Source organism: Amblyomma maculatum, chromosome 5, assembly GCF_055883805.1.
Source record: "Amblyomma maculatum isolate TAMU_Amacu chromosome 5, ASM5588380v1, whole genome shotgun sequence".
NCBI lineage: Eukaryota > Metazoa > Arthropoda > Arachnida > Ixodida > Ixodidae > Amblyomma > Amblyomma maculatum.
Window position 1 is genome coordinate 110,084,846 of NC_139348.1, and position 22,132 is coordinate 110,106,977.

Here is a 22,132-nt window from a genome sequence, read left to right on the forward strand (position 1 = left end):
GCGTAGGTAGATCTTCCTTTCAAAATTTTTCCTGACATCATAATGAGTAGTCAAGACGGGCATAGAAAACGAACGGGGTGGGTTTTGGGCAATACCAGAAACTCACGAGCGTCCCGCGCGAGGATTTCCGGGTATGTTGATTATACTACAATCTTATATGGAAAAAAATGAGTTTACAAACAATTTCCAATTCAAAATCGTGCTTTTGCTGAGATTTAGGATATGATTAAGTGTATCCTTCCACATATATTTGGGAGAAAAAATAGACGAACGGAAGATTACATGCGCGGGGAACCAAATAAATCTTACCGAATTCTGTGCTCTCTGCTGACAGGGAAAGGTTTGTCAATAGCACCCAGAGGTAAGCCCCGACATGTTTAGTTTAAACTAGTGCTCTCAGGAATGCTGCGATGATTTGGAGTTGTTCCAACTTTACTTAAGACGCCGTTCGCCAGTGCTCTACGTGTTAAGTGCGTTGTCTTATACTGATGATATACGTACGCTCTGCCACTTCAACTGATTTAGTTTACTATTAAAAATTAGCCGACGCAAGTTTGCAGCAACTTCTACACTTCCACGAGGAAGCACAGTAAAACGAAGGGGGTTACTAAAAAGCTACTTTCTTAAGATGGCTGAAAGTGAGGTGACAAAGGTGCGGTTGGTTTTCGTTTATGCAATTCTAAGAAGTATTTGCAGTTCCCTTATTTTTGCATGCGTTTATGTATTTCTTTTTGCTCTTTCGCGGTTATGTTCAGTTCCCACTCACAACTTTTTCTTCTTTATTTCCCTTACTGTTGGGTCGGATTGGTTCGCGTATCTCTAAATGAATCAAACAAGACGCCCAAAGGCAGGGCCTCGATGTCGCCATGTGGAAGTCCACCCAAAATGCAACAGTGAAGTCCCAATCTTCACTCACTCACTCTTCACTTCTCAGCCGAGGGCCCCATCAGTTCTCCTGATATGGTGACCTATCATTTGGGACTGCAAAAGTGGGCCACCACTGCCATCTAGTGGCGAAGGCAGGTGTCCCGGCATGCTGCCATGCTGTCAAACCGGTTGGCTCCCACGAGGCAGCGGTGCGTGAACAGGGTGCCCAACGAGGCACCGACACACAGTCCTCGGCCGTTGCGCAGGATCAGCGCGAAGTATGGGAAGCGTAGTTGGCCCGTGTCACAGGTGGCCGAAGCAGGCGGGCGGCACCGACGTCTTCCCCTCGCGTCGCCCTCGCATTTGGCGTGGCACTCGCCCAGTGAGGCGTACACGTCCACGTATCCGCCCGTGCCATTGAGCGGACACTCGCCGTGGGGAAAGTCCCACTCGGAGCACCGGAGTCCGTCGAAGTACCACCAGCCACCGGTCACGTCCTCCCTACAGTGAAATGAGCCAATGTAGCTTACAGTGACAGAGAAGACGAGTTCTATGCATAGAACACCTGACGCTCGGTGTCACGGTAGTAGCTTTCACATTCAAGCCAGCTTGAGAGTTCAAAAGGCTTAATTTTCCTGTAAATTATTTTTGGTTTGATTTGGTTTGGTGTGAGGGGTTTAACATCCCAAAGCGAACCACCCTACGAGAAACGCCGTAGTGGAGGACCCCGGAAATTTCGAAAGCCTGGGGTTATTTAACGCGCACTGACATCGCACAGTACACGGCGTCTTGCTTTTCGCGACCATCGAATAGCCGCAGCCGAGGCCTGGATTCGATCCCGCATCTTTGGGCACAATATTCCAGCGCTGCAACCATTGCGCCACCCTGGCGGGGCTGTAAGTTATGTTAAAAAGCTTAATGCAGTATAGACACCTAATGTTGGGGTCAACGTTTTATTTTTTACAATTATACGTAACGCGTTACTCTACACGTGTCACCATGCGATTTTGCCTACAATAGCTGAATTATGTATAATCGAACTTCTTTTCTCGCTTGTTTCTGGCTGTGACGTCAAAGTCCAGTCTAAGTGACGTTAGGGATGAAACAAAAATCGACATCATCGCTTTTTGTCGTTTTAATTCGCTAAAACACTAACGCCAGCCTGCCTAAAGGACAGGAATTACGGCAACTATCCCTCACAAGACCTAAAATGTACTTTGATGGCACAACCATCGTTCAGCGGTTGAATCTAACCAGGAAAAAAGTGATAAGCACAAATTCCATTATATGTTTTAGCGACCGTAGGCGAAATCCACGTGGCGATCCGTGGTAGTAGCGTTTCCCGTACCATTAGCAAGGAAAATGTAACCAAAATTTCGTGTCGGTACTCATTTAAGGAGCTATTCAGTAAGGAGCTATCCAGTAAGTAACTGCCCAGTAAGGAAATCCTCAAGGACTCAAGGTACTTCGAACCTTCAGGAATATTCAGTTCCATGAGCCCACTTGAATTATGTTCACAATTAACAACAACTGTACAAGACATCAAGCGCCACTTGATAAGTCAAGCACATCGAGAACTGCATTTGTCTTGTGTAGTTTTTGGTAGCGCTTGCTCTCACGCCTAAAATTCGCAAGATCGTTGAGAAATTGGCAATAATTCGGTACACCTCACTCCACGGGCAGGACATGAATGCACGTTTAATAGAACTAATGTGTGACGCAATCACGACAGCAATGCCAGCAGTTTAGCAGTTACATTGGTTGACGGACGATACGGGTCAGTACTGCATTCAACGGTTCCAGAGGAAGCAAGCGATGCCGTCGAGATAGGCAAGGATATATCAGAGGTTGGTTGATTTGGTTGTTTCGTATGGTTTAACGTCCCAAAGCGACTCAGGCTATGAGAGACGCCGTAGTGGAGGCCTCTGGAAATTTCCACCACCTGGGGTTCTTTAGCGTGAACTGACATCGCACAGCACACTGGCGCCCTGCTGTTCGGCTCCACTGAAAAGTGGCCGCCGAGGCCGGGATATGACCTCAAAACGTTCTACGGCGGCTGAACCATAAACATGAAAAGAAATCCGTTACAGGGATACTTGATCGATTGCCAAATTACTTACCATGTTAGCCGGGTGCTTTAGTGATCATGCTCTTTCAATCTTACGGCATCAATCGAATCTTTGTTTATTTGTTGACATAAATTATTTTTGAGTTGCGTTTAGCTGGTTATCAGCGGCTCTCATCAAAAAGCTATGGAACCTGTGGTAGCGCGACCTGAAGTGAAGCTACCATGCAGTGCGCTCAGGTAATTAATGACGCCCTTTTGCTTCCCCATGTTGTGCTCCATCATACCGTTTTCGATCATAAGAGTGAGCCAGTTCTACTGCAAGGTGCAGGAAAAGCTTTGGACAACGTTTCAAAGTCTATGTAGGCTAGACGCAGCCACTGCTGTGTGGTGCTTTACACCGCAGCTCGGCAAGTGCTGACGGACATAGTAAAAGTTTGCACTAAAAAATGATGAGTGGAGTATAGTCCCCGGTCGACTGCGTGCACCCGTAGTAACGGTTGCAGCAATGCCCGAAGTCATGTGGCAAATGTCTGTGCTGCAATTACACAACGCTTATGTAAGAGGCCAATAGATTCTAATTACGACCTTCCTAAGATGTAGAACAATCGACAATGCAACAACCTCTTACAGTCAAAAGACTGGCAAAACGCAAGGTGTTCACCACTCAGTCTAGCGGGAATTTCTGATCATGTCGTCGTTGCCCTAACAGTTTTCGCCATCAAGTTGCCGTAAGTCCGTGAAAATAGCACCTTACTTCTGGCAGGCCGTGAAGAGTGGCTGCTCGTAGCAGGTCTCCCATGTGGGTCCCTGGAGGAGGGCGCAGGCGCTGTGGCACTCTTTCATGCTGGCAAACCGGTTGCGACCCCTATTGCAGACCGCAACGCGGTCGGCACCGCTCGGCACACACGAGCGGTCCCGCGTGGAGGCCCGGTACTCGTCCCGCAGCATGGGGCAGTACGTGTAGAAGGCGACGCCACACGCCCCGATCTGTAAGCATGCAAAAGACAGCTATGAGTCAGCGTACCCACATTTTGACCGAACTGATTTGATTGTCTGGTTGCGATCAGGTATATTATTTGAAAAAATAAGTTACTGAGTAAGGTATCTATTTGATGACTGATTTACTGCTTCCAGAAGTCGGCAGTAACACAAGGCATGCTTATGAGTAAGAATGTAAAAACATTACGTTACTTTTTATACGTTAGTTTAAGTAACTTTTTTTTTTTTTTTTTGTAAAACGATGCCCTGTACGTTTCATTATGACGAGGTCACTGACATTTGTTATGTCGCTAGGAACTCTTCAACTGACATTACACTACTTTTAAATGTACTCATCGAGTCTTGCGGCGGCCTCTAAACCAGTGCCAGGACATGTCGCCTTCCAACAACCACCTGACAAAGCCAAGCTTGCGAGTACGATCATCATTTACAGCGCGTTGTTCAATTACACGTGCGCCGTAGATTGCTTCTACGAGCTAAACTGTTCAATCCTTGCAGCTCACATTTCGCACAGAAACGGCATTTTGTCGGCAGTACTTATATACACTCAATTTGTTTAGGTTACTTGCCTTATTCGATCAGATTAAGTGAGATTTTCATATCATATGCGGCGGCGGAAGAGAAAAACAAGCCGATGCCCCAGTTATGGTACTGGTGGCGTCATCTCGTGCTATTTACAGCAGTTCATTCATTCATTCATTCATTCATTCATTCATTCATTCATTCATTCATTCATTTATTCATTCCTAAACATTTATCCATGAGGACGGCCTGAGGCCTAGAGAATTGTTTGGCGGAAGCAGATAGCACAAGACAGCGTCACTGGAGTGACCGTTGGCGCAGCGGCTCGTCTTGCTTCTCCGCCGCCGCATACGATACGAACATCCAACTACTTCTGATCGTATCAGGCAAGTAACCCAAACAAATTTAGTATATAAAATACTAACGACCAAATGCTGTTTCTGTGCGAAATTTGAGCTGCAAAGGATTCGGCGGTTTAGCTAGGAGAAGCAATCTAAGGCGCACATGCATTTGTGCAACACGCTGTAAGTGACCCAAGTAGAGGAGCGACGCACTATCAGTGGCAAATGAAATGCGAACAACTAGCACAGTTCGTGAAAAAGGTTACAGCTGAGGCAGTCCGCTTGTGTCATCATCAGATAGAGGTGGCGTCACATTCATTCCTTCCAGTGAAGTGACTTGCGTAACGCGGTTTCGCGGACGGCAGCGGCCAACGTTTATAAATTTATATACGCTGGCAGCGGCTGTAGCCCGCGAGGCTGAAGCTCGTTGTCCCACAGCGCTTTTATTTTGCTTCTGTCATCGCACTCGAATCACCCGCGTGGGTCACAGCTGCTGCTAGTAGCTAAACCGTGCTGCGCAAGTCACCATCTCTGGAAGGAAAGAATATGGCGCTTGTCACAACAAGGAAATGAACGTTAAAGAAACCAGAAGCAAACCGGAAGGGCGCATGATACCGACAAGAAGTATGCTGGACCTCTTTCCACGCGCTCCACTATTCGCATTTCATTTGACTCTGATTCTACGCATGAATATCCACTTTAACAAAGCCGCATGGACGTGCCTGCGAGTAGAGTGTCTGATTCCGATACACTGTTTGGTTAGGTTTGTGGGTTTAACTCCCCAAAGCTACTCAGGGTATGAGGTAGGCGTTCACATGGGTTTGATTCTCACCTCAAAAGTGCTGCCATATTTCGGAGCTCCTGCCAATTCGTGCTTGGCATATGACATCATGACGTCACACAGCACGCCGACCAATCTATGTCCGGTCATGTCACCTGTCACTCTCCAGTGTCATGCCCATGATTTCCGTGCTATGGAGGCTAATGGCAGATAAAGCTCCCGCGTTATAAGGAATGAATGACATTACTGAATCCTATGTATATACTCCGCGAATAATCGATGGATTACAGCTATTTTCGATCATTGACTTAAAAGAAAAAATCGAGGGTAGTTAAGCTTTGCTTTTAAGGAAAAAAACGGGACAGCGCAAACAGCTGCCATCCACGGCTGTCTTTGCGGCTACTAGTCCACTTAAAGCATACTGTCCCTCGTTTCATGAATTAGCCCTTAATTTGTGACTCTGTGACTTGACACATAGTCTTTGGAATATAACAAGCTACCATAAACTACAGGTACAGACTCTAATAAAATCGTTTAACGTTTCTGTCTTCGCTTGCCCCTTTTCTTCAAGTGAAGCATCATGAGGCAACGACTAAAACTGTCACGTTCATACTCGTAAAGGCGAAGCTGTAGTGTCCCCGTAATTTCTTGAATCGCCGGTTGTCATGGCACTGGCGAACTCATGTGACAACGAACTGGCGATGAGCAAATGAAATTCCTACATCCTAAATTAACGGAGCGCTGAGGCCGCATAGACAAATTTGACGACATTTTATATCGCGGCCGTTTTCTGCTGACTGCCGAGACAACGTCACGGACAAAGCCCCTGATGGCAAATATCTTTCCGCTTTCGCAGATTTTCTTACGGGCGTTGGGAACGTCGAGGAGTCTGTGGTCGTGCTGCTTTCCGTCAAGTTCCTTCTTCCCGCTGCTGAGCGAGCGGTTGGCCGCGAACCTTCTACAGACTCCGTGGCCAGAGACACCTGCAGCGGCTGTGTCTCTTCGGGGACCGACCCGGAGTGGTTTCCACTCTGCCGACGAAACAAGAAGCCTAAACGCGGTCGACGTTCCCTGGAGCTTGAAGTCCCGCTGACGGCACCAGAGTCGCTCACGGAAGGGGCCATGAGCATCCAATTGGAGCTTGCAGCCAGGCACACGGTGGCCGCCAGGAGTGTCGCCCCTATGAGACCCGCAACCGTGCAAGCCAGGAATGGACGGCTAGGCCGGAATCGACCTCTAGAGGCGGGGGCCCCGGAGCCACGTGAGGCCGAAGAGTCGGCGCCACCTTCGCAGCTGGCTCCGTCCAGGCCACGCGCTTCACTGCCCGGAGACCAGTGGAAGTAGCTGGTATCCGCCACCCATGGAATTACTCCCCGCGAAGCTTGTTCAGCGCTGGTTGCTGCAGAACCCGACCGGCGGGCTGGTTGGGCCATGGCTCGTTTCGTTCTCCGCGCACGTTCTTGGCGTGTCCGCGAGCAACTTGTTACGACGAAGTAAAAGGTGGTGCCGAAGGCAAAAATATAAAATGCATATTCGCCTCCCAATTTTAGAATATGGCTGTGCCCTGTTTTCTGGAGCCGCTGCATATAAACTGCGTCCGCTTCTACTCTTAAAGACAGAAGCTCTTCGTCCGTTTGGAACCCCTTAAGTTTTTATCCAAATATCTTTTATATCTTGAACACAGTTACCATCTCTTACCTCGAGGTTTTGCCTTCTGACCGTATAAGCATTCCTAAGGTTATGCGATTCGAAGCGGCTTGTCACCCAGTTTATTTTCCTTACTCATCCAGAAGAATTATTTAGTTTAAGACGGTCTCGCTTTCAGTCTCCTCAGATTTGTTTGGTTGAATGTTTGCTGGGGCCACTAAATGTAGGAATGCCTGAGACTGTTGCGGTGCGATCAATCACATTATTTGTCAATGTAATTGTCGATTATATTTATCCACCTAATGGCAAATCACTGTATTTCCCTTTTATAAACAACATAATACAAGTCTACTTGATGATAACATTTTGCTCACGCGTTACAATTGTGACTGAAGCCTCGGTGTGTGAAGAAAAGGCAGGTGCGGGCATTTTTTCTCAGTCCCTTGACTGGTCTTTTTTTCTCCGTCTTCCGGATTTCACCCCTATTTATTTGGCAGAGTTCCTAACAGTATAGTTTTTGCCCTGCGCAGGCTCCAAAATTCTTTTTCGACGGCTTTAATACTTACAGACTCATTATCATTGTGCACTTTCTTTTCTGCGTCTAATGAGTCGCGTTAGTTCGCACATTTAAATTTCCCATCCCCCCTCATGTCTATCGATTAGGACGGTTTGGGTGCCTGGCCACACGGGCCTTCATCTGATGAATCTCCTGATGCTTTACCGAAAGCAGCCTTGAGTTAGTAGCCCGATCTATGAGTTCCTTGCAACCGGTGCGTTGTTCACGGTGGCACATTTTCGTACGTATATTTTAATGCAAGAATTAAGCACCTGTGCGCTTACTTCCCTGGATGATTTTCATCACCTTCTATTCCATTGGAGGAGTAAAGCCTGGCGGTCTCGCACACCTGAGATTTCCTTCACACGACTTCGTTGTCGTGTTCATCAGCTACATTTTTATCTTTGCAGGCCTGGTCTTACAACCTTTCTTTTCTTCTAATAATTGTGCTGAGACAGAAACAATTGAACATTTTTTGCTTTTTTGTCGCCGATATACATCGCTCAGCGGGTCGTGTTTAGAAATGCCATTACGAAAACTTAGTTTGCGCTTGTCTTCAGCGGCTGTTCAGTCTCTGGGCGCTTCTATGCTGGAACCTGCCGATGGGAATGTTTTATCTGCCATACATGCTTTTTTTCTAGAATCAAAACGTTTTCCATCATAACTAGTTGTCATCATTCTTTGTTTTTTAATTTAGGATTATTTTTGTTATTACTGATTATGGTTTCCTTTCTTAATTATTTGTTTATTATTATTATTTTTGTAATGTGCCAAAATTAAAGCTCAGTAAGCCCAGGTACACCCCTCAAATATCACTGTCAGTGAACCTGATTTGGCAAATTTCTAATCTCAGTTATGCAGTTTGAAATCTAAGAAACTGTAATTACCGCCACGGTCATGGCCAATGTCCCAGTGGGTATGCGTCATTTTATGAGGACCACAACAACAACATACACAACCGGTCACAAATTTTTACACGATATCGTTAGAGGCCCAGTTCATCGAAAATCTGGTATCGGCATTGCCGTTGTGAGCGAAAAATCACGAACATGGCGCTGGCAGCAGATATGGCCACGCACTTACTGCACAATGAGTTGCCTGACGTTCCGTTTAGCAAGACCTGCCAACTCGAGCCTCTCCTATCATACGGGAGAGTGATACCAGAATCAGCTTGCCAGGACTCTTGCATTCACGTCACCCGTAGGTGACGCAGGCACATTCATACGGCTTGGTTAGAATGGGGCTTTATATGTGGGCTACTAGCCTACGCTGCAGCGTCATATTCTTAAAAGTAGAGCTTAAGGGCCCACCATGACTTTTTCATTTCGATTTCGGTAGCGAGTCTCGCACACTCATTGCCATAAAGTCAAATCTACAACTTTATGGGAATGCCTCCTGGTCTAGATATAAACGCGGACTTTAACTAAACCGTACAAACGTGCCGGTAAGCTCTAGGAGTATCGTGGCTGACCTGGTCCCGCATTCCGAGTTTGCGTCGTTATCGAAGTGTCGCTATCTCACATGAACTCGAGTCATCTGATTGGTCCAAACACCGGAACATGATGTTGCCACCTGTTCCGGTTCCGTAGTGGCAACACCCAGTTCCGGCGTTTCGACCAATCAGATAACTTGAGGTCACGTGAGATAGCGACACTTCGATAACGACGCAAACTCGGAATACGGCCCCTGGAGGGTTAGATACAGTTCTCAGAAGTTCTACCCAAGTAAACTACCGGATTTTCTCCTTTCCATCTGGTAACATGTGTTCTTACAAGAGTTCATCCCCTGACATCACGGCTTTTTCGCTGGCAAGTCCTACGGGGATAGCGCCCTAAAAATGTGGCCATTAAATTTGGGCTGAGGCACATCGGAAACTCGCGCTAGAAAAGACGAAAACTCAAATATAAGGCACGAGGGATGGAATAACTGAGTTAACTGCATGCAATATTCACAATAATGAGAAACGAAAAGCTTTTACAGTTTGTCTCGGAGGCCAATATATAATAAAAAAAGCCAGTCCAAAATAACACGTCATAACATCCCCTCTTTCTTTAGGAATTTATCTGTAGCAACAACACTTTTCACTTTTCTTTTTTTCCCCAAACAGTGCGCGATTGGAATGCACTTGACACCTCAGTTGTAAGGCAACCTACAGTCCAAAGGTTCTTAGAGCTTGCCGAGCCTACTTTGTTGTCATGAAGCTGTCTGAATTTGTGTCAAAGCTCCGGTGATATATGCTTTCTATTGTATAACTGATATTTTTTTGGTGTTTTTTGTGCTATTCTATGAAGGTTTTCCATTATGAATCTGCCACATCAGCAATTATGTCCATGTCATGCAGTTCATGTCCACTTCTGTGAAAACCCCATTGGGGTTGACAGTATATCAAAATAAATAAAAATAAATAATGTATATTTGGAAATAAAAAGTTCATTGAGCGCCTATAGGTTGAGTTCCTCACTGTATTGGCTGCCGAGCGCTAATTGTCACACTGCAATAAATAAATAAAAGAAAAAATTGTTATTTCTTTTTTGCCTGTGTGCCCAAAATTACAAACCAGTCAGTCGAGCAGTGGGAGGGGCTTCTGTCCAGCTCCGATTCGCAAGATCAGCTAGCGTTGGTTGAGCGGGCCGAAGAGGCAGCAAGGACCAATGGGATCCTGTACCTAGGAATGCCACCTGCAGCTCAAGACCCCAACCCCTGAACCCCTTCCCATTTTGCGGAATAAAGTTTTATACTACTTCTACTTTGTTTTGATCAAGAGGTGTACAGCACCAAAGTAAAAGCCGCGCATATACGACTAAATAACTGAAAATGGAGAAACATTCACGAAAAAAACTGTATGCCTCGTATGCGGAATTTTCCTACCTACTAACAATGAACGTGATGATAATAAAGCTCGCTATGTGGTCGCTTTGACAAAACCAATATCTGCACGCAACCAGTCGGAGTGATTGCAATCACAGAAGGAGGAGGAAGAGGAGAAAACAAGGGTGGAAGGCAGGGATGTTAACCAGAAAATTGCAAACACAAAAGCCATCACAGGCTCTAGTATGTCGGAAAAAGAGAAATAAGAGGTGTCTTGTTCGAGATCCTGCCAGGAACAGATGTAAATTGTAGCTGCGTTCTCAAGCCAGCATCTGATTTTCCTCCTATGGAACGGTCGCTGTTCATAAATAACATGCTTTTTGCCGTGAGCGGTCATCCATTCGGTCCTTACTATCCTGCGACACGGAGCGGAGCCGACTGCCGCTGGTGTGGGCTCGTTATGTAAAACGTAGTAGGGCAAGTAATTTCAACAGCGCACTGCTCTCGTTCGCGTCTGGTGTGCTTCGTACTGTTTTTGGGACCAGTCGTGCACATATGAGAGTCATTTAAGTTTGTTCCTCACTTCGTGAGCTCCATAAAGATTTTTTTAATATGTACGACTTACCTGTGCAGATTTTTTTTGCATTCCTTCTTTGTTTGTTTGTTTTCTCTCCTCTTTACCTCCATGTTTGTGTGGGGCATTTAACGTGAAAGCGTTAATTTTCCATTCTACAAAAATTCGTGAATTGTGAGCGTCGGCTTTGTTCGCGTTGAAATGCAAAATAACATGGAGGCAACCAAACGATCTTTCACGAAAGTTTACTGTACTAAACCGCTGTTCCTGGCTTCGAACCTGCCATCGGCGGCTGCGTTTCTATGGAAACAAGGCGGAGGGGCGGCGTATTTGGGTTTGCTCGGTACGGTGGCTTCGCAAGAAACAAAACGACAGAAGAGACGAAGAAAGCGGACTGTTCCGACTAGCATCTACCGCCCCCAGGAGCCGAGCAGCCTAGCGATTAGCGGCGAATGCTTTTTCAATGGGCTTCATGTTGGACGCGGCACTAGCTTGAGAAAGCTTATAATACTACTACTACTGTTTCTACTACTACTACTATTATTATTATTATTATTATTATTATTATTATTATTATTATTATTATTATTAGTAGTAGTAGTAGTAGTAGTAGTAGTAGTAGTAGTAGTAGTAGTAGTAGTAGTAGTAGTAGTAGTAGTATTAGTAGTAGTAGTAGTAGTAGTAGTAGTATAGAGGAAGACTCGTTTCACTAAGCACTTAATTGTCTGTAGGTAACCGCCGAATTAACTGGCTAACTAATATCTTCAGTTTTAATTAATAATAATAATAATAATAATAATAATAATAATAATAATAATAATAATAATAATAATAATAATAATAATAATAATAATTGGTTCACAGGAAGGGAAAGGCGCAGTATCTGTCACACTTGTGTCTGTGGACACCAAGGGATGAAGGTGTCCACACACACACAAGGGAGGAAAAGAGAAAGAGGAGTCGTAGCGGAGGGCTACGGAGTAGTTCAGGTGTCCACTGACACAAGTGTGACAGATACTGCGCCTTTCCCTTCCTGGGAACCAATTATTATTATTATTATTATTATTATTATTATTATTATTATTATTATTATTATTATTATTATTATTATTATTATTATTATTATTATTATTATTATTATTATTATTAATTAAAACTGTGAAGATAATGTTTAGCCAGTTAATTCGGCCGTTACCTACAGACAATTCAGTGCCAACTTCGTGAAACGAGTCTTCCTCTATACTACTACTACTAATAATAATAATAGTATTAATAATAATATTTAGCAGAGAAATATTACTGTGTATTATTATTATTATTTAGTAGTAGTAGCAGTAGTAGTAGTAGTAGTAGTAGTAGTAGTAGTAGTAGTAGTAGTAGTAGTAGTAGTAGTAGTAGCAGTAGTAATACTATTACAGGCTCTCTCAAGCTAGTGCCGCGTCCAACATGACGCCCATTGAAAACGCATGCGTCGCTAATCGCTAGGCTGCTCTGCTCCTGGGGGCGGTAGATGCTAGTCGGAACAGCCCGCTTTCTTCTTCTCTTTTGTCTTTTTGTCCCTTGCGGAGCCACCGTGCCGAGCAAACCCAAATAGGCGGAGGGGCGTCCCTGTGCTGTGCGATGTCAGTGGAAGATTTCTAGGTGGTGGAGGGTTGTTTGGTTCATAGGAAGGGAAAGACGCAGTATCTGTCTCACTTGCTTTCTGTGGACACCTGAACCGCGCCGTAAGGGAAGGGATGAAGGTGGGAGTGAAAGTGGATAGAGAGAAAGAGGAGCGGTAGTGGAGGGCTACGGAGTAATTCGACCACCTGGGGATCTTTAACGTGGGCTGACATCGCACAGCACACGGACGCCACTTCGTTTCGCCTCCATCGAACGCAGCCGCTGAGGTCGGGATTCGATCCCGGGAACTCCGGCACAGTGGTCGGGCGTCTTACCACTGCACCACCTCGGCGGGGCCTAGGTGGTGGAGGGCAATCTTTTTTTCCAGCAGATACAAATGAGCGATTCGAATGGCCACCCCCCGCTTAAACGACGGCGCTGCTATATCCCTTGGGCGGCGGCGACATTTTCAACCAGCTGGATGAGCTGCATATGTGTCCCCGGGTCGGCGCTGAGCAGTAGAGCCTCCCAGTGATCAGAGTCGCGAGAGTCGCTTATGAAATGACTCGCAGGTACGGATTGTGTGCATTTCCAGATCATATGATTTAGATCGACGTTGGCATCACAATTTTTGCATTTTTCTGAATAGAGTCCTTCTGAATATGGGCAACATAAATGGGGATTTGAAAAGGTATTAGTTTGAAGTTATCGCCATGCTTTGGCCTGGCGTTTGGAGAGCGTTTTGTCTGCAGAGGTGAATGTGAGTCTGGCAAACCTGTACGAAAATATTATGGTGTAAGCTCTATACTACCTCTCTCTAAGGTCATTTATCTGTGCAAGCTACTGCTCATGCGCGAGTTTTATCCATGCATCACCACAGCTGCGGCGCGAAATACATTGCCCGACTAAGTTTCGAATCCGCGCCAAAACAAACAGAATACCTTACCTGGCCCAGATGTGAGAACAAAAAAGAACAGCACTTCGAAATAAAGAAAGATCATGGTGAATAACCCGAAAAAACAATTACGAAGAAAAAAAATGCATGCGAAAACAATTGCGTGTTTTTTCTTCGTCCTTGTCTTTTTCGCATTGTTCCCCACAACTGACTACGGACCCAACCAGCCCAGCTTGTCATTCTTATCCTCCCCCTCCCCCCACACAAAAAGCTAACCAATTAGGGGAGGACTCGAGAGAAGAAAAAAAAAATGCGAGGTGGTTTTTCTAATGAGGGTAATTAAGAAAGCAGGATAATCAATTGAAATAAAATACACTGGGAATTAAGGTTTAAACACATACCTTCTGCGTGCCAAGCGGAACAGAACGCATGGGTCAAGGAGGCCTATACGTTTGTAGGGTTTAACGTCTCAAAGCAACCCGTGCTATGAGAGACGCTGAAATGGAGAACTCCGGAAATTGTGAACCCTTGGGGGTTTTAAGGCAAAAATCTTTCTTGCTTCACGAGCGCTTTGATAGGATCCTGCGATCGAAAGTTGGGAACGAAATGTGCAAACTTATATGACGTCATAGCCAGACACAAATGTCCCTAGATTTAGAGAAAGGTCCTTAAACCTGGAAACAAATTTCTCTAGGTCTGGGGGAAAATTTTTAATCCTAGAGAAAAGCAAGTAAATCTAGTGACAGTTTGCCCCTAGGCAGCCATCACATCATGGCTAATAAACCAACTTAGATATGAGGAAGGTACATTACGTCAGGCAAGCTAAAAAAAAGCAGAACTCGCTCCCCGAAGACGTGGTACAGCGTCTCGGTGCCCGAGTCGCCAGGCACAAGTGGTTTTGCCCTATGTTCAAACAGTCAAACCAAGCAGCGACGATGGCCGCAGTCGTCAAATACCTGGAAGCCAAGCGGAATCTCTAGGATATGTTCGAACCGAAGTTGTAACGGAGCCCCCGAAGAGAATCGCAAGGCTTTCTTTCGCCTTACAGCACCTTAGGGTACTTAAGTGCACCGCTGGAATTTTTTAACGCGCACTGACCTCGTACTGTACACAGAAGCCTTGCTTTTCGCCTTCATCGAAAAGCTTCCATTTGATCCCATGTCCTTGGGTACAGCATCCGAGTGCCGTAGCCACTGATCGATCGCATCAGGGATCGCGGCGGCTGACTCAGGGCCACACGCGACTATGGGTAAAAGTGGATTCCAGATCCCATCTTATTTGGGCGGTTTACTTCACAGCTGGCCTGCAGGTGCCCTCAAGAGAGACAATACGATTGAGTTAATTGTTTGATTTATTTATTTATTCTTATTGGTTCATTGGTTTATTCTGTTGATAGAGTTATTGGTTTTATTTCTTGGTTTATTGTTTATTCTTTGATTGGTAGATCGATTGACTGGTTGATCAATTAATCGATCAGTTGATTGATTGATTGATTGGTTGATTGATTGATTGATTGATTGATTGATTGATTGATTGATTGATTGATTGATTGATTGACTGATTGACTGATTTACTGAGTCAATACTCGTGCGTCGCACCATGAGTTCAGAACAGCCCAACGTGCTACTCTCGACAGAAACGAGGGGAATGGTCCTCAGATGAAGATTAACCGTATTCGTCTAGCTTTTGCTTTTTATTATGGCTTGGCCGGGGGCACGTAGTCGAAGGAGTCCACCTTCTCCTTGACTGGCTTGGTGACAGTGATGGCGCCCTGACCCTTGCGGCCGGCGATACCTACGAACGGGCAGTTGACGTTGGGCGCACACCTGTAGTGGCACTGGAACACATCGCAAGCTTGCAACAGACATCTGCGGCAAAAAAGAAAGAAAAGGTTGCAGCAGCGGCAAAATGCATTCAGCATTAAGGGCTAGAGCACATAATAGAATTATGAAATAGCGATACCCCGAGTGTTCATATTTACCCCAAATAAAAACTGATACTAGAATGAGCGTGTCGAAGCTCGATGCAGGTCCCCTAACTATTACTGAGAGAGGAAGTTTGTGCAGTTTAGATGTATTTTAAACAACAGAAGTACAATACAACTTCTGCTGATAAGTACTACTGAGGCTAGCAAGGCCCCATGTTCAGTGTATAGCAGATTCTTGTGCGGGAAGTCCGTTCCCGGCCTAGCCATATGCAGGAATGCAATGCAGAAGAAGCTCACACATATGTACCAAGCTCCCCGAGTTAAAGGTTGCAGCGTAGGGGCGCGGATCACTTAGACTGGGTAATGTGAGTGTTTTAATACGCAAGTAGTGGAAGCGAAGAGAAGTGCTATTCAGTATATCCCACTAGTCGAATATCTATTGCACAGTATATCCCCCTCCCCACTCCCCAGCCCACAAAAAGATATCTGGTCATGCATGTCTGTTTTTCGTAAATATTAACTTATTTGTCTGGCTCCAAAGTGGTTATGAGAATGATCAGATGAAGATACAGACTAACTATTCTTTCTACAAGGAACAAGTGCATATGTAGCGTTTAAATTTCAATAGGCAGCACTTTTTACACACACAGACACACAAACGCACGCATGCACACGTGAGGTGCAACAAAAACGCGAGGAACACATACGATATGAAAGACAAAAGAAAGCACCTTTAATCGAAACGAATGGAAAGACAAACACAAAAACAATTACGCAAATAAAACGAGAATAATAACCATAAAACATGTTCAAGTACAAGGGTTAGCGAAACAATAAACCTAGGTATCAGTAGTGTTATTAAGAAACGTTTCGTAATATTATTGCGGAAATTTCATTGCTGATTTCTGCCAAAAATAGGAGGAGGAAGTAATAGAGATGGACCTCAAAAGAGCTCATGCTGAATACTCGGAGAAAGAGAAGAAAGAAAAGAAGAGACAAAGAACTTTGTGACAGAGTGTGAGATCAATATTTAAAACTTTCACCCACAACATTTGGACAAAAGCTTCTAGTTTCAGTGCCTGTGGGGATCGGGCGCATACCGCTTGACATATTCTGGGAACTTTAATAGCTTTTACACGTCAATCATTCTTCGGTGTCACTGATTATTAGTCTGCGATTGCAGGAGCCGTTTTACAAGTCAGATTTCGCAGTGCGTAAACATTGACTCATCCTTATCATCAAGTCCATGCAGAATCTCAGAGTACCGTTCAGAACATTGAGAATTACTTATGAAAGTAACCCCAACATGCGCAGCTTTGTTCGATTTTGACATTTGACAGCTATGGTGATCGTTGGCGGCGTCTAGTTTATTGTTGGCATGAAAGCGGTATGGCGAAATTGCACGCGCGACGCACGAATCGAAAAACAAAAGTATAGCGCACAGCTCAGGACTAAAGCATATTAGAATGACAAAAAAAAAGGTACAGAACTTAAGTAAAGGTTAAAACACAGCAAACAAAGAAATCAGTCACCTAGTAGGCAAGGCGGTGAACATTCCGCCTCCCCTTCCACAATTCAAAGGGGATGCCATACAATTCAGGTAACTGGCTTGGCTCAAGAAGAAACAATTTGGGACGAGCTATCACGGTTACATTCTAGAAATAGCTGAAAGAAACTCTTACGTGTAGTGACAAGGCCGCACTACTCCTGGGTGGACGCCTCCTGGGTGGACTACTCCGTGGCCCGGGTACACTCCGGGCAGCACCTTTCCAGTAAGTGGCTCGTCCTTGGTCGGGGAGGCGCGCGGCTGGGCCACGTCCTCACCCATTACAGCAGCGCATAGCAAGGCCGCCACCAGGAACAGCATACTCGTAGACGTCATCTTGAAATCACTGCACGGGGATTAGAGCGTCCTGGGACCTCGGAATTCCTACGCCAAAAGACGTATGCTTTATTTAGGCCGCTTGAGGTACAAATGTTCCAAGCTATGTCTGGATATTGAACTGCATGTGAGGGTACAGAGTGAACATGTTAGAAAAAACTTTGAAAAATCAAAAGTCTACTCGCATTTCAAACTTTTTCCGAATAGTTTTGCATAAGAATGTCGCACTTTTTATGATCTTAGTATGATGGGCATGACTTCGCATACGCCTCGCGTGCATTCTGTCTTTTCGGTATGTGACGTTTTGGTATAGCCCGCAGGAATAGCACTTCTGAGGCAAGTCATACTCTGAAAACTTGGAATTCATTCCAAATAATTTTATGGAACCCAGAAAGTAAAGCAAACGGAATTGTGGGGATTATAGCAAGAAACGCCCCACAGGAGATACGAGAAAGGAAGGAGAGAAAGAAGAGGGGCACATTATATCAGCACATATCTGAACAGAATATTAAGGAACGGATCATGATTTAGCATGCTGATAAATGTTCTGACAAGAGGAGTTATTTTCGACTGCGTTCAGATGAAGGTCGCGGAAATTATGGTCGAGGGCCAAAAGCGTCTCACTCTCCGTTCTTCGGTAAAGTTTGGGTAGAAGCCTGAGCAGGTACTGACGTCTCCTTCACTTATAAGTGAGATGCAGCAACTATTGCGTAATTTTACAGCGAAGGAGTTTATTGAACCATCAATTTAAATAAAAACGTGCAAGGTGTAACCCAGTTTCTGAAACAGCATCGAGTGCTCCGTTTTAATGCGACAACTTTAAGGAGAAATTCTCTAGGAAATTCGGCGTCAGCGACGTTGGCTTTGTGTGCGAACAACCACGAGATGCCACTGACAGGGTTTATTTTTGTTTTCTGTTTTTTTTTGGGGGGGGGGGGAGAGGGCAGGTGACACGGCCGGAGGCTGATTCGTCGACAGGTTGTGTGACGTCACCAGGCCGACATGACGTCATCGAGTGGGCAGGCGCCGCCAACTCATGATTCGCCTTTCATATAGGAGGTCAGAGGAAATAGCCCCCACTGGGACGCTTTAATCCAGTGTCAAATACGCTACCCTTTTGCCAAGCATGCCCTTTCATATGGCTTTTTATAACATGCCAGCTTACTATTGCACGCTTATGAGTAGGGGGGAGATAACAGGAGGACAAAATAAGGTATTGGATAAGGAATATCCTTTCCTTAAAGTGAGTAAACGATAAAGTGAGTGGCTATGTGCATGTACGCAGACGAGGATCCTCAAAACGAGATGGCAGAAAGGGGGCATTAAAGATGCGACGTTATACCCTAAACGGCGAAGCGTAAATATGCCCGACCCCTTCCCGTCCCCTTTGTTTTTTGTTTTGTTCTGATCCGCCTTTTTCGTCAAACAAATGCATTATCGAGCCAGGATTAGTTTAATCGGAGTCCAGCGTACGTTGCTCTAATTTCTTCACGCACTCTCAACGTGGTGACAACAGCCCTTCCGTTACAGCAGGCGTTTCGCTTCAGTAGAGTATCACGGACCTCTAGTACGGATGCTGAGGTGTTGATTTTCGGTCTGAAATAACTTATACCTTCCTAGCAGCAGTAACATGCAGTCCAGTGGCACAGATAGCCGAATAGGCGGCCTTTTAGAATACTATTGCAACGCCGAAAATTGTGATCGCCTAACAAAATTGTTTTCCATCAAACAGTTGTCATCACTCCGAACGATGAAACTTAACATGCAGGTTATTTTGTTTAGTAGTACATTTGAAACAATTGCTAATTCTTTCTCCCAGAATTTTTTTTCTAGACCGGAGTGACACGCGACGTCCCATTTTATGCTTTCGCTGACGAATCATCTGTGGGGCAAGTAGTTTCTTCTTATCTGCATTTACTTTGTTTAGGCAAGGAAACGTTTCAATGGCGGCAACATAATTCATCACCCATTCAAAAGTATCGGCATTCATGAAATGGGAAACGGGCAATGTGACGTTCTCAGGAGTTATATTTCATATACACGAGCTATTATGGTATTTTGCTTCTGAAGCAGAGCATAAACAAATTTAGCGGAACTCATATTTGCTTTTTTTACCTTTTTGTTTAAAAATTAGGGGGGGGGGGGTACACTAACGGTTCGCCTTTAGGCGTATGACGCGATAGCGTTAATAAACACCATTAGCGTACCGTGTAAAGTTTTAGGTTACTGGAGTACCATAATCGGCCACCCACCGCCAGTGAGAAAGTGCTGATTGGTTCCGAGGCTTCAAGCTGCCCCGTGTCGGGAGAAATCAAGGGCATACTCCCTGACGGCGGGCGGGCTGACGGTATTCCAGTAACGAAAACGGTAGTACGACACACGGTATGCTAAAGGTGTCTATTATATCTCGTGTGTGGTTCACTTGAGAATTCTTGCCCAGATACATGCGCTTGGCTACTCGCGTAATCACAGAACCCTTAATATGTGATTCTGTTATCTCACGCGTACTTTTAATTAACATATTAGTCACAACCTTCCTCATTATGTGAAAAGCCACCCTAAGTAGATACAAGGCCTCACTTAAACCTAGTAGTATCAACATGACCGCGTGTCTGACGCGGAATTCTCAAGTCCTGGCATGCAGGCCGGATTTTTATTTTACCCTTCGGCATTAAAAGCCAAGTCTGAATTGGCAGCTGCGCCTACAAACTCGGCGATGTCACATGTTCTGGTGACGTCAATCAGTGCCGACCAATCAGTGCTCCACAATGTGAACGCGCAAATACCACCTGCCAGGACCATGCCCGTGATTATTCGCCTCACTTCCGTCAACGCCGACGCCGCATTTTCTGGAAGGGGGGGGGGGGGGGGGGCATTTACCCTTTCGCGTTGGGAATAATTGCTCGCATTTTATCCGTATTTCATCTTGTTACCCTGTAAGACACCGCCATTGTATTCATTTTCCCAAACTATAAAATATACAATAAACTTCTCTGTTAGCACCCTAAATGACTGCAACGAATTAGACCAACATGTGATTGAACAAAACAGCACGGATGAGCTCGTATCTTTGATTGATGCGTGGCCCCATGCGGGCTATTTTTGTCGAATAACGAGAGCTCCTTTTACTACTTCACTCGGTGTTATTATTACTCGATACCACAAGCGCCTCATTGGCGCGAGAATCCGGTGTAGTTGGTGAAACATACTTGCCACCTGCCCAACGTGTTATGAAAGCTTTAAAAACCGGGAAATCTCGTTTCTTGCAAACCTTTACGTTCTTTTTTTTTTTCCTAACAGATAGTAGATGGGAAATAAGTGTATTATGAAGGCTTGTCTTAAACAGGGGCTTACCCAGATACCATTTCTTCGAATAACTACTCGGTTCCCTTTTAGTAGAAATTACTGAGAGTAAATTGTAAATCCTTCTTCGCTTTCGCTATTATGACAAGCAGTGGTGATGTCGACTTAAGCTGAATATGCTTTGACGTTGGTCTCCAATTTCCATTTCTCGGCACCCACCGCTTCCCCTAGCCACTCTTTTTCTACCAATTTTCCTTAATACTGTTCTCATATACGTCACAGTCAACCAAATCGCTACGTCCACATGACAAAGGCCTCTCCTATATGTCTCCTGTTAACCAAGTCCTGCGGCAGCAGCAACTTTCTTTCCCGGAAAGTTATCTAAATGTTGGTCCTCGTCGTCCTAACCATCCACCAACTGTGTCCAAAAAGAAAAGGCCTCGTAGCTTAGACAAATCTATGCCCGCTATTTGCTTTAGCATTGCCATCACTGCCAGCACCGTCGCCCCCCCCCCCCCCCCTGCCCCGCTCCGTCCAATCACACGCAGGAAGAAAAAGGCTTCTCCCATTAATCTTTAGTTAACCACGTCATAGGCCGGCGATTCTCACCCAACAAAAATTATAACTTCTTTTCTTCAACGTCATTCGATGACTGGGTGGCTTATAGTTATAGTTATGGTCTAGTGGTAAGAGCGCCCATCTCGGCTGCTAGAGGTGGTCAGTTCGAAACCCACCGCCGGACACCCACCGGTAAAAATGAGTACAAGCGTCCCCCGGCCTGGCGCTCGGCTTTCCTAGGGTGGCCGCGAGAACTCAGGTCGGCCGAGACCGAACCCAGAGGGATGACTCGACGGCCGCACTCACCACGGAAGTCTCGGTGGGTGGAAGAGTAGCGCTGCGAATGGTAAATGCAGGTTCAGCTCTTTGCGCCTTATATATGCACGTAGCCGGGGCCATCGGCTTATCGGCCGCGACCCCCCAGTCGGACCGGACGGAACCGCCCTGCCGGCTGAACGTCACCGTGATTGCAACCAGCTTGGTCTTTTTTTCCGCGTGTTGCACCCTTCCCTTTCTCAAGTGCAGTCCAAGTTTTGGTCGTGTCTCTCAGTATGGCGCGACACTTGACCGGTTCAATGGCTAGCATAAAAATTTCAAACCAAAGTCGCTGCAACCATTTCGATGTCTGGCGGGAGGATGGGATGGAATGTGTCCGATAAGCTGCAGTGCACGTGGACGACATGTATTTAAAGCCGCTGTAGACGTTAAACGTCATGTCGAAACTAGTTTCGAAATTGGTGTCGAGGCCATCTTGCGTTACAATTGTTTTCTGAAACCAACACAGCTGTGTTGGTTTCAGAAA

General features: G+C 45.4%; 1 protein-coding gene across 1 annotated transcript; it reads right to left on the reverse strand.

The window, feature by feature from the left end:
- Positions 1-971: 971 nt before the first annotated feature.
- LOC146189234 (uncharacterized) lies at positions 972-7,011 on the reverse strand. The gene is made up of 3 exons (XM_084605209.1): positions 6,445-7,011; positions 3,690-3,922; positions 972-1,368 (listed from the first exon to the last, which is right to left on the reverse strand). Exons 1-3 carry the CDS (start codon positions 7,009-7,011, stop codon positions 1,008-1,010), a joined length of 1,161 nt encoding a protein of 386 aa, XP_084461335.1. The 3' UTR covers positions 972-1,007.
- Between the last annotated feature and the right edge of the window lie 15,121 nt (positions 7,012-22,132).